At 49.9% G+C, this 12,523-nt stretch overlaps 1 protein-coding gene across 1 annotated transcript in view; it reads right to left on the bottom strand.

Annotated features, from left to right (window-relative positions):
* The window catches only part of SORCS3 (sortilin related VPS10 domain containing receptor 3), a gene marked incomplete at both ends in the record, with an annotated part of 579,237 nt that extends 567,397 nt beyond the window's left edge, over positions 1 to 11,840 (bottom strand). The window contains one exon of the mRNA XM_082673649.1: positions 11,214 to 11,840. Coding sequence (XP_082529775.1) covers positions 11,214 to 11,840 — 627 coding nt within the window. The remainder of the gene's footprint in view (positions 1 to 11,213) is intronic.
* Between the last annotated feature and the right edge of the window lie 683 nt (positions 11,841 to 12,523).

Genomic DNA, 12,523 nt, shown 5'->3' with positions numbered 1-12,523 from the left:
ATATTAACTGACCACGATGCCCAAGAAAGTGAGGGAGCCCAAAGGCAGAAAGTGCAGAAGAGATGGAAGACCCAAGCCTGAGCATCACTTCTGGCTGCATTTACGTCTGGAGTCTTAGTTGAGTCATTTATGGGTTGAATGGACAGCAGAACGGCTGTATTTGTACAAAACATCCATTTCCTTTTTTCTGCGGGAAGGGGCTGAGTGATCAGTCCCCCAGGACTCAACTGCACGGTTGCTAATCAATTGTTCATCTATGGGTCACCAGACCAGCCCTCACACAATGAACCTGCAGGCTACCACCGCTCTTCTCCACTCCCTTGGAACAATTCCTCATGCAGTATTTGTTTCATTATTTCATCCTATTTATTTTCACTTCTTTCCCAGGGCAACACTCCCTCTAGTGTCTGTGTAGGGATCTCAGGTTCCACTCGAAGTGCACAGGGTGCAGGCAAAAAGGGTACAGGCAGGTACAAACCTGTACCTCGATGGTCGTGGATTATTACAAAATATTCATGGGTTTGGCCAATATGATAATTCTGGGAAAGAGGCTGCAGATATTATGCAGAGAGCTCCAGCCACGGATATCCCCATTTCATGCCAGGCACAAAGCAGAGGTAGGAGATGGAAAGGAGAAACAAACCTTGAACACCAAGGTCCACCCCATGACTTGGATGAAATGAGTCTTTGGCACTCCAGGCCTTTCTGGTGCACCAGTCCCAGCAGCCCTGTGTTCTCCTATTTTCTATGAAAGCCACACATTTCACTCACTTCCTTCAAGAAGTCTTCCATGATTAGCTGTGAGGTGTAGTCATGGGTGCCCAAGCCAAGAGAAGCTACTCTTCATCTTTCTGGAGGCCTTTCTCAAAACTCCACTCAATAAAAGCCCTGAAAAAACGTTCCACTTATTAGCTGTCTGTTAGTACAATCGTTAACCTGACTCTAAGCACCTGCTTCTAACCATTTCTATTACAAATTCTGAGTATGAGTTTCAAGCAGCCAGGTCCCCAGCCACTCACACTTCCCTCTTTCACTGTTTCCCTTAGCATGACACAGAAGGCAGACACACAAAGACTCGTCTGAGTCAGGACATGCACTATGGGAGGTGGCTGAAATGAGCATCTCACTGAGAACTGGGTTGTAGCCAAGGGCTTTGCGATCAGCTCATTGGGAAACTTGGGGCAAGTACCTCCTTCCTCTGCTTCCGTGTTTCCATCTGCAAATGAAGAGAAAACCCCTTCTAATATAAGAATAACAACTAAACTAACTAAAATATCTGGAGGACTAACTACAGGTCAGGCATTTCTTTTAAACACTTTGCTATGTACAATATCTTATCTAAACATTAAAATAGCCCAGTGTGAGAGGTACTATTATTATCACTCCCTTTTGGAGATGAAAAACTAGACAAGAGAGGGTGACAACTTGCCCAATGTCACACAGCTATTAAGAGACAGAGGCAGACAACCCAATTTAAAAATGGGCAGAAAAAAAAAAAAATGGGCGGGATAACTGAATAGACATTTCTCCAAAGAAGACAGGCAGATGGCCAATGGGCACATGAGAAGATGCTCAACATCACTAATCATTAGGGAAATGCAAATCAAAAACACAATGAGGTATCATCTCACACCTGTCAGAGTGGCTGTCATGAAAAAGACAACAAATACTACACTGTTGTTGGGAATGTAAATTGGTGCAGCCACCGTGGAAAACAATATGGAGCTTCCTCAAAAAACTAAAAATAGAACTATCATATGACCCAGAAATCTCACTCCTGGGTATATATCCAAAAAAAGCCAAAAACACTAATTCGAAAAGATACATGCACCCCAATGTTCACAGCAGCATTATTTATAATTGCTAAGACATGGAAGCAACCTAAGTGTCCATCAACAGATGAGTGGATAAAGAAAGTGTGGTATATATACATATATACATACACAATGAAATACTACTCAGCCATAAAGAAGAATGAAATTTTGCCATTTGCAGGCAACATGGATGGACTTAGAGGGTATTATGCTAGGTGAAGTAAGTCAGAGAAAGACAAATGGTGTATGACATCACTTATATGTGGAATCTAAAAATATATAACAAATTAGTAAATATAACAAAAGAGAAGCAGACTCACAGATATAGAGAACAAACTAGTGGCTCCCAGTGGGGAGAGGGAAGTGGGGAGGGGCAGTACAGGGAGAGCAGAGTAAGAGGTACAAACTATTAGGTATAAAATAAGCTACAAGGATATACTGTTCAACACAGGGAAGGTAGCCAATATTTTATAATAACTATTAATGGAGGATAACCTTTAAAAACTGTGAATCACAATATTGTATACCTGTAACCTATATAATACTGTACAGCAACTATATTTCAATTTTTTTAAGACTAAATTAAACTTAAAAAAGAGAGAGAGAGAGAAGGAGAGAGAGAGACAGAGGCAGGATTCAAACGCAGGCATCCAGCCCCAGAACCCTTGCTCCTGTTTACTGTATGGCTTTGTTCTTTGTTCCCAGTCTACCTCTGTTCCTAATATATCCTGAAGAGGATGGCATTCATGATGAAAACCCTCCACAAGTATGAATTCACACAAGTCATATAATCATACCCAGGGTAAATAACCTACAACCTAACAAGATCCTTGATGACCCTATATAACTATGTTCAACGTTTCCCCTAAACTAGGTTCTCTTCCAGCACAGGCCAAGTACCAGGCCCCTGTGTAGCAATGGGCACAGATTTGCTCACCAACAGTCCTAAAAGACTAGCTCCGGGTCCTCTCACCCCAGCCCAGTAGGAATGGTTTCTTCTGCTCCGCAGCAAGGAGTTAAGAGCAGAAAACTATCTGTGCAATCCTGAAGTTCTTAGACTCCATTACTTTTTGGAAATTTACTATAGTATGTTGATTAGCATACTATAAAGAACAGCATTTCCATAAATAATTTTTTTTTTTTTTTTTAACCGGTACGCGGGCCTCTCACTGTTGTGGCCTCTGCCGTTGCGGAGCACAGGCTCCGGACGCGCAGGCTCAGCGGCCATGGCTCACGGGCCCAGCCGCTCCGCGGCATGTGGGATCTTCCCGGACAGGGGCACGAACCTGCGTCCCCTGCATCGGCAGGCGGACTCTCAACCACTGCGTCACCAGGGAAGCCCTCCATAAATAATTAAAACCAAACTACACTGATCAAAATAAATGAGCGAAAATGTTCCTGATGATGCAACCAGGCTTGGTTCACTCACTGACTCAACAAGGTGACTCACAAAAGGCCCCCATTAACAACAGTTAGTAAGACACAGATTGTACATATAAGCAGCTGGTACTTACTGTCTGCAGCCACTGTGTGGGTAGTCAGGATGGCCATAGGACACAGTCAGGAAACAGGAGGGAGGAACCTATTCCTAAGCCTCTCTGGCTAGCCTTGTGTATACTCATACTAGGCCTCACTCTATCCTACCTATAAAATGGGCAGCACCCTACCTCACTGGAATGAAAATGAGTCCTCTTAGAAGGAAAATGGTCTGTAAAAGCAAGGAGAAAGGAGAAAACCAGGAGTGCATAGGGGATGGCTACAGAGAGAAAGACCAGGAGAGAGTCCACGCTACAGGGTACCATGTTTCTGTCTGAGCCTCATGCCCTTCATCTCTATGCTGAATGATGTGATGAAAACGATTCCCTAGTGCACTTCCAGCCTTGACGTTCTGTCGGTCTCAGATGCTTGTAGCATCTCCCACAGTGATCCCCTCTCCTCTGAGCTCGTAGCCTGAAACGACCACTTGACAATTAACCACACATCACCCCGTGATATCTGTCTTGTTGTCATGTGTTATTTAACTTTACAGAAGAGCAGCCTTATACCCAAAGCATATTAGAAGGACCTTGAGGCAAATGCTGTCTTATCCTTCTTTGTCTCGCCCTCCATCACAGCCCTACCAACCCCACAGTCCCCAAAACACTGCCACACACATAGTGAACACTTGGCAAATGGCTGAATATCTTACGTGAGTCCATGTGATCTCTGAAGCACATGAGGAAGGAGCCAGGATTGTTGACTCGTCCCTATCTCCATCCTCTTACTAAGTGGGGTGGAGATGCCTCTACATCTTATGTTAAAAGTTGTATATAAAATAATAAGCCAGGTGTTTAAACTCAGTGCTATGAAGAGACAGTGTCAGCCATCCTCCCCGGGCAGCTAGGGCACTGTCCAGTTCCCAGGGTCAGCTCAGCAAGTATGTACTGAGCTACGTGCCAAGCACCGGGCCACAGGTCACAAGGCACCCACGAGAAAAGCAGAACTCACAGCAGGTGTGGGGGTGAGATGCTGGTGTAAGCATTTTATCCCTCATCCCTCACCTTCAAAACACTCATAAAATAACCAAATGCAAACTAAACATAATCAAATGTGTGGTACAGGCTGTAAATTCTATAAACAGTTAGGAGAAAGAAAAATAAATGCTTCTAAGAAAGGTTCTATAGAGAAGCATGTTTGAATCTTAAACTGAGCCATGAGTAACGGGTGCATCTGAATAGAGGAAGAGGGGTATCCTGAGTGGAGGAGACCTTAAGAGCAAAGGCTTGAGTCAAGAAGGGGTCTGGGACAACGAAGGGGCTGCCTTGACTAGAGTGAAGGGGCCCATCAGGGAACAGTCAGATGCAGAGTTGGAGAAGCAGATCCAGGACATACGCAGTGAAGAGCCTTGAATGGCAGGCTAAAGGACTCTGGAGTTTAATTCAAGAGGCTACAGGTACTCAAGCGAGAACGAAGACGTCCTGGGTGAAATGCTCCTGATTATAGGACCTGTCAAGTTATGAACAACCTGAGAAAGGAATCATCGCTATCCCAAGGGACAAGGGTTTTCAATCCCTCCATAGCCTCTGCTCAATGAGACTTGGGTCTCACTCATTCACCAACTTGGTCAAACACAGTTGAGTTTCTCTACTGCGTGTAAAGCAGAGCTCTCTCATCTCCACTCTCTGCCAACAAAGTCAGAGCAGCATCCAGACCCTTCTCTCAGTAACCCACCACAACAGGGGGATGACCATGGTTAGCTGAAGGCCATCCATCCCATAGTGCCACTGCTGCTTACCCAAAGTGGCCCAACAGGCACTGGCATGCTAGACTTTCCACCTCCAACTTCACAAGACCTCTTTTCCCCCAAACTTGCTGAAGATTCATCCTTTGACATTTTCTCCTCATACGGAAGTGTCTCAAGCCAGCCAAGAGGCCAAAGGAAGCAGGAAATCAACAGGCGAGTCCAGCCCCCAGGCCTTGGTGTACCTGGCCTTGGATAAACCCTCCAGACACACCCTCCTGTTTCAGCCATCCAGCTTCGTCACACCTCTCTGCTCCCTAGAGGACGATCACCCGGTTCCAAAGTGTCCCCAGTTACAGGAGGATTTACACAGCCGAGGAAAGAGCAGTTCTCCCTTCTGCCCCCGCTCCCTCCTCAGCCTTCCTGCCACACAACTCCCTTCCCTTAAATCCAACACAATCTGAGACGCCACTTCCCGCGTTCCTTCTCTGCCAACTACAAAGCGAGTTCCAACCGCTGCATTTCTGCCATCATTAAATTGGGCCTCCCAATTAAGGAGTCTGCAACTTCTGCTTACCTTGGAAATCACTGCAGGATCTGAGAAGCAAATCACTCCCTGTAACCGGGCCATCAGAGAAAAGGCAGAGCAGACAAACAGCCGGCGTGCGGCCCCTCCACTCACCACCCCCGGCCTACGGTGACCAGGGGCAGTTACTGCTGTTATGTCCCCTGCATTTCCCAGCTACATCTCCGCTGAGGTGGCTCCCCTTGTGATATTAATTAAAAACAGATTCTTTTTGGCAAACCCCTGAAGAACAGCTTCTGTGGCAGGCTTTTTTTTTTTTTTAACATCTTTATTGGAGTATAATTGCTTTACAAGGGTGTGTTAATTTCTGCTGTATAACAAAGTGAATCAGCTATACATATACATATGTCCCCATATGTCCTCTCTCTTGCATCTCCCTCCCACCCTCCCTATCCCACCCCTCTAGGTGGTCACAAAGCACCGAGCTGATCTCTCTGTGCTATGCGGCTGCTTCCCACTAGCTATCCATTTTACATTTGGTAGTGTATATATGTCCATGCCACTCTCTCACTTCATTCCAGCTTCGTCCCTTCCCCCTCCCTGTGTGCTCAAGTCCATTCTCTACGTCTGTGTTGTTATTCCTGTCCTGCCCCTAGGTTCTTCAGAACCTTTTTTTTTTAGATTCCATATATATGTGGTAGCATACGGTATTTGTTTTTCTCTTTGACTTACTTCACTCTGTATGACAGACTCGAGGTCCATCCACCTCACTACAAATAACTCAATTTCGTTTCTTTTTATGGCTAATATTCCATTGTATATATGTGCCACATCTTCTTTATCCATTCATCTATTGATAGACACTTAGGTTGCTTCCATGTCCTGGCTACTGTAGATAGAGCTGCAATGAACATTGTGGTACATGACTCTCTTTGAATTATGGTTTTCTCTGGGTATATACCCAGTAGTGGGATTGCTGGGTCGTATGGTTGTTTTATTTTTAGTTTTTTAAGGAACCTCCATACTGTTCTCCATAGTGGCTGTATCAATTTACATTCCCACCAACAGTGCAAGAGGGCTCCCTTTTCTCCACACCCTCTCTAGCATTTATTGTTTGTAGATTTTTTGATGATGGCCATTCTGACTGGTGTGAGGTGATTCCTCATTGTAGCTTTGATTTGCATTTCTCTAATGATTAATGATGCTGAGCATTCTTTCATGTGTTTGTTGGCAGTCTGTATATCTTCTTTGGAGAAATGTCTATTTAGGTCTTCTCCCCATTTCTGGATCGGGTTGTTTGTTTTTTTGATATGGAGCTTGTGGCAGGCTTATTTATTAAGCCTCTGAGAAGGCAAAATGCATTAAGACATCGTGACACGGGGACTGAGAGCGGGGACGAGGTTAGACAACCCAGCCAAAAGCTATTTGAAAAATCTGTTTGGGAGCCACAATTAGATGCTCCAGTGAGTGAAACACAATTAATCTGATCAAATCTGTCACTATTTTGCACATTAAGAGTAAATATTTTAGAACACCGTCCAGCTGAATTAGTTAAGGGTATGAAATCGTGCCTGGGAGAGTCTGTGCGTTCCCCCTGCTAGCAGGGTAAGGATGCCGGGTTATCAGCATCTCCCTGTTTCTCTTCACCAAGGTGCAGAGTTGGGCACGTGAATTGAATATTATCTGGCAAGTCCTTCCAACCAGACACACTGCAGGGGTAGCAGCCTGCAAATCGCTGTCTCTGGGAATGAGCTGCAGGAAAGGTATCAGGGATCAATCTATGGGAGGGTGCAGCACTCTCACCTCAGCACCAGAACAGGGGATCCCCATCAAGGCTTACAATGCCGAGGGGGCCCAGAAAGTGGGCTGTTGTCTTCACAGCTTTCCACTCTCCAGAGCCATTTGCCAACTCACTGACCAAGCAAGGAGGCGCCTTTCTTCTTTTGAAGGAGAAGAGCAGAATGATGTGTTTTTCTGTGTCCCTGTCAACCACAGGGTCTGGACTCCCTTTGGGTGTTTGTGAAACACTCTCTAGCCCATCAATCACCAGGATCTCAGCTGGAGACAACCAGAGAGAAAGGCAAATCGCTCTTCCAGAATATAGGCTCCAGTCAGCCCTGGTGGCCCAATGGATAAGGCAGAGTACAGGCTCCAAACTCAAGCCCACTCACCTCTCCCCCGAAACACCTGGCAGGGCAAGAAAGGTCAGAGGGGGACCCAGACTCCATCCCCTCCTGGCTCAAGCCTGCTGGGCGCCTCCCCCATTGCCCTCCAAGCTATCCCACCCCACTCCTGGGACCAAAGTGAATATGTGACTCAAGCCTAGAAGGAGACTCTCAGCCCCTGGGCACATGCAGGGCACATAGTGTGGGGTGGAGGTGCTTCCCTTGCATGTCCACTTCCTTATGCCTGAACGCAAACGGCCAGAGTGGAGTTCAATTTTCCATTATACGGGGTAACTGGAAACTCTCCCCAAAAAGGACCTCACGCCAGGAATGAGGTCCACCAGAGGCACTTGGAGGGAGAGCGGGAAGCCTCACAATGTGTTAACAATTAAACTGGTGGCCTTCCCAGAGAAGGACATGTTTAACACCCTTTATGTCGGAAGGGAAGATGGAATTCTCTTTTCATGTCAAAAGAGCTTGGTGCAAGGACCCATGTTCTCTGCCTTGGGGACATCTCCAACCACTTTGAAACCAACGATAAAGGGAACTTCCAGAAGGAACATCATCTGCATCACTCTTCACCCTGGCTTTACTTTTATTTATTTATTATCTTTTGCGGTACGCGGGCGTCTCACTGTTGTGGCCTCTCCCGTTGCGGAGCACAGGCTCTGGACGCGCAGGCTCAGCGGCCATGGCTCACGGGCCCAGTCGCTCCGCGGCATGTGGGATCCTCCCAGACCAGGGCATGAACCCGTGTCCCCTGCATCGGCAGGCGGACTCCCAACCACTGCACCACCAGGGAAGCCCCCTGGCTTTATTTTAACAGCGTCTTCTTTTGCTATCCTCAGGAAAGGAGGAGGGGAGAAAGAAACCAACTGGGTAATGTTGCAGAAACTGGTTTCCTAGCTCCTCCCCCAGGGTTGTTTCCTTAAAGTCTCTCAAAGGCAGGCCCATGTTAACCTGTTTCCTTGTCTTCCTCAAAGCAGCACAGCCGTACACTCAAAGAAGCCCTTCTCGCTGGAATTGCCTGTGAAGCATCATCAAAAGAGGCAGGTCCAGCCCAAAAGCTAAAGAGGCAGTAACTCTCTGGACCAGAGAGAGTAGACACCATGGGGTCCCTGCACTCACCTGTGCTGCCTTGTCCTTTGCTTGGACAGTAAGACTAGCCATAAGCACAACCAATGAACCCCCGAGGAGCTATTAATGAACTGCCCAAATCGTATCACTGTCACTAAGGACCCCAAGGCCAACTCCTCAGGCCCTCTGCACCCCCTTTTAACTGAAGAGCCATTTCCCTGGGGGGTATAGGGCTAAACTTGCCCCCTCACTTCCTCTGCTGTATAACTGCCTTGAAGATGGGCAGAGAAAGCCATGCACATTTAATTACTACTTGCAGAAAGCACTCTTTAACTTCCCATCTTCGGGGAATTTGTCAACACACGAAAATGAACCTTAAAATAAAAGCAGAAACATAAAAAAACTCTTTAGACAGAGTGAATTTATATTGTCCAAATGTGGCAGTGTTAAAATCACAGATATGTGAAGATATCACCTCCTCCTTCTCCTAGGGGTACATTTACTTCCACACATCCTGTCCATCCTCCTCGTGGAGTAAGAACACGAACAAAACAACACACATACACACAATCCCTCACTATCAAACTAGAAGGAAGTTGAGAATCACAATCCCTGCGGTCAGAGAATTACCTCTCTCTCCCTCTCTCTCTCTCTCTCTCTCTCTCTCTCTCTCTCTCTCCACACACACACACACACACACACACACACAGTCCTTCCGGGACTTGTAAGTCCTCAATCACCCATCCCTCCAAAGGCACACGCTGCCCACCGCCCAAGTCCAGAGCTGTCCACTGCGAAGCTATGGGGGGCCTTCACTGGAGGCAGGTAGAGTCAGCCACGACGCTGCTGGTAAGCTGCACTGCCCAAATGCTTCCAACCCAGGCTGGGCTGCCTGCGTGGTGCTGTGTGTCAGTAAGAACCAGGAAATCTGTGCTCGGTATTGCTGATGTGCTGCTCTCTGCGGACTTCTGGCTTTCCTGTTATTCACCACTCACCCCCGTGACACCCCCCAGGCCCCGTTAAAATAAGGCCAAAATTTCCCAGGGAAATCTTTAATGTCAGTCATGAAGAGAAATATAAAGGGAGCGGGGGCTGTGCTTTCCCATCAAATGAGTTCCCCAAAGCTGCCAGTACAGACATCTGTCATCCTCCAGACTCTGCCCAGTGCCGCGCTCTGATCTGATCCTCAGAGCCAGAGATGAGGAAAGGATTTTTGCAGGACTGGCTGAAGTGGGGGCCGAGGAAGGCAGGGGAGTGGAGTAAATCGTCGGAGGCCGTCCCCTCTCTTCCCCGAGGGCCATCCCCCGCGGATCCTGGGCTGGACTGCACGCGCTGGCTGCCAGCTGGGGGGTAGGGTGGGGAGCTCCTCCGGCCCGAGCTGCGGGCTACGCAGACGGTACTCTGCGCCCGGTGCCTGGCCGCGGGCGCCGGAGCCGCCGGCGTGGACTCCAGGGCGCCACCTCTCGAACAGCAGCTTCCAGGTTAACCTGGCAGCGGAGAGAGAGGCGTGGAGAGGTGCACAGAAAGCACCGGGACCCAACTCCACTTGGCGAGTTTGTCGTTGCAGGACTCAGCGGCCGGGGCAAGTATTTTGCTCAGCGACTTACGTGTGCTTGTGCATGCGTGAGAACGAGGGGTGCAGGACGGGTGTTGAATTTCACTTCACACTTTAAACTTTTTTTTCTGCCCCTCCTATAGCTTTTCGGGGCAGCTGCCAGGGTTTTTTATTCTTTTTTATTCTTAACATCTTTATTGGAATATAATTGCTTTACAGTGTTGTGTTAGTTTCTCCTGTATAACTAACAAAGTGAATCAGCTGTATGCTGCCTGGGTTTTGAAGGGGGAATCAGTGTTGCCTGAAGGCCCAGCCTCCCCTAAGGCTGGGAGAAAGTGCGCCTGGAGCCCGAGGCAGCATCCTAGCCCGGGGGACAGGAGTACCAGAGTCCGAGTGGCCTCAGCCTCCTGGTTTTCCTTCGCGTGATTGGAGGGGAAAGGGGGGAAGCCCGGGCAGTCGCAGAAACCCGTCAGTCTATCCAGCGGTTCTTTCCCCAAATCAATGTGTCCTCACCCAAGAATTCACACACACCCACGACAGGAAAACTGACTCTCCAAGCCAAGTACCAGAGAAAGTGGGCACTGATCCCGTAAAGGACCTCTTCTTCCTCTCCCCTCCGGGCGGCCCCAATCCTAGGGTCTCCGGTAAACAAAAGCACAGGCTGTCTTACAACAAACTCCACTAACCTGTTGGGGGTGTGGGGAAAGAGGGATGAACCAGTCTGTCTAAAAGTCGAGGAGCCCCCCTGCCCCTGCCTCCACCTAGACCAAGAGCAACTATCTGCCCGTCGTTCCCGCTCCCCCCCCCATTTTCCCTCGCTTTCGGCAGAGAGATCCGCCGCCGGGTGGGTACTCACGCTGCTGTTGTGTCCCGACCAGTGCACCATGGCTTGGTTGTGGGCCGAGTCCCCGGTCAGCGCGAACGAGGTGCTGGGTAGCCGGAGCTCTTCGGCCGCCGACCCCCCAGCCCGTGGTGCCTTCACCTCCTCCCGGAGACCCTTGGCCAGAGACCGGCTTCCTTTGGAACCATCGGCTAAGACAGTAGCCTGGGTGTCTCCGCGTTCCAGGGCACTGGGGGACTGCGCCCGGCGACTCCTCCTTGTACCGCCAGGCTTGCCAGGAGCCGAGATGCCCCGTCCCCACTGCGCGCCTGCCGGCAACAGCCCTCCGGCTTCTCCCTGCTTCTTTCTGCCGCTGCCTCCGCCTGGCTGGGGCAGTGGCTCTGGTCCCGGCCGGCGCCCCAGTGCGGCGCCTCTCCGTACACTCGCCAGCTCCTCCGGCCACTGGCTTGCCACTGCCCGCAGCGAGAGAGGAGGTAGTGCCGGGGACCGCGAAGCCAGAGCCGCGAGGCGCCCAGGACCGCCCGTTGCGTCCCAAGTGATCTCAGCGCCGGCCAGGACCCACGTCGACAGGAGCAGGAGCCCGGTCCGGGCGAAGGGCGCCCGGGGCCAGCCTGCGGGGCGCTCCGTGCGCGCCGCCTCCATCCCGCTGCGGCTGCCGCGGCTCGGGCTGCCGAGTGTGTGGCGCCCGCCCGAGGTGCGGGTCGGCGTGGGGAGTGTGCAGGCGCCGGTAAGCAAGCAAGCGAGTGTGTGTCGGGGGAGAGCGGAGGGGGCGGCCGGGAAGGAGGTGGCGCGGCCTGGTGCGCCTTGCTGGTCCTCTCCACTCTTCCTTCCCGGCTCTTGATGGCTTGCTGTCTCCTCCACGGGGCGATTCCAAAACCCGAGAAAAATTAAGAAATGCCCCTTCGGTGCTTTTTTTTTTCTTAAAACAAGATTCCCGCAAAATCTTTCCCACCGAGCTCCTCCAGAAATTTTTTCAGAAGGAGTATTCAAAGGGAATACGAAAATCCTCTTTTAAAATATGAAAATGAAGCCCAATCCAGGAGGAGTGGCTGGCGACGGACCCCAATCCAGGGTCTCTCTAAAACCCAGCCTCCAGCCTGCTCCCAGCGAAGAGTTAGGAGCCGCTTCTGGCCGCGTTTAGGGGGTTACCGTCCGGGCCTTTTGTGGGGGTGGGAGATGGCGCGCAGGGAGGGTTGGGGGGCCTCGAGGGAGGAGGAGGAGGGTTAAGTGTTTTCAGCGCCAACTCTTCGGGTTGGGGAGCCAAAGGGGAGCCCGGAGCCTTCGCGCAGGAACGCAGTTGGCGGAAGGCGAGCGCGGGATGGACT

This window comes from Grampus griseus, assembly GCF_964374135.1.
Source record: "Grampus griseus genome assembly, chromosome: 16".
Lineage (NCBI taxonomy): Eukaryota > Metazoa > Chordata > Mammalia > Artiodactyla > Delphinidae > Grampus > Grampus griseus.
Note: the sequence above shows the minus strand (reverse complement) of the source record. Positions and strands in the feature narration are given on the sequence as shown.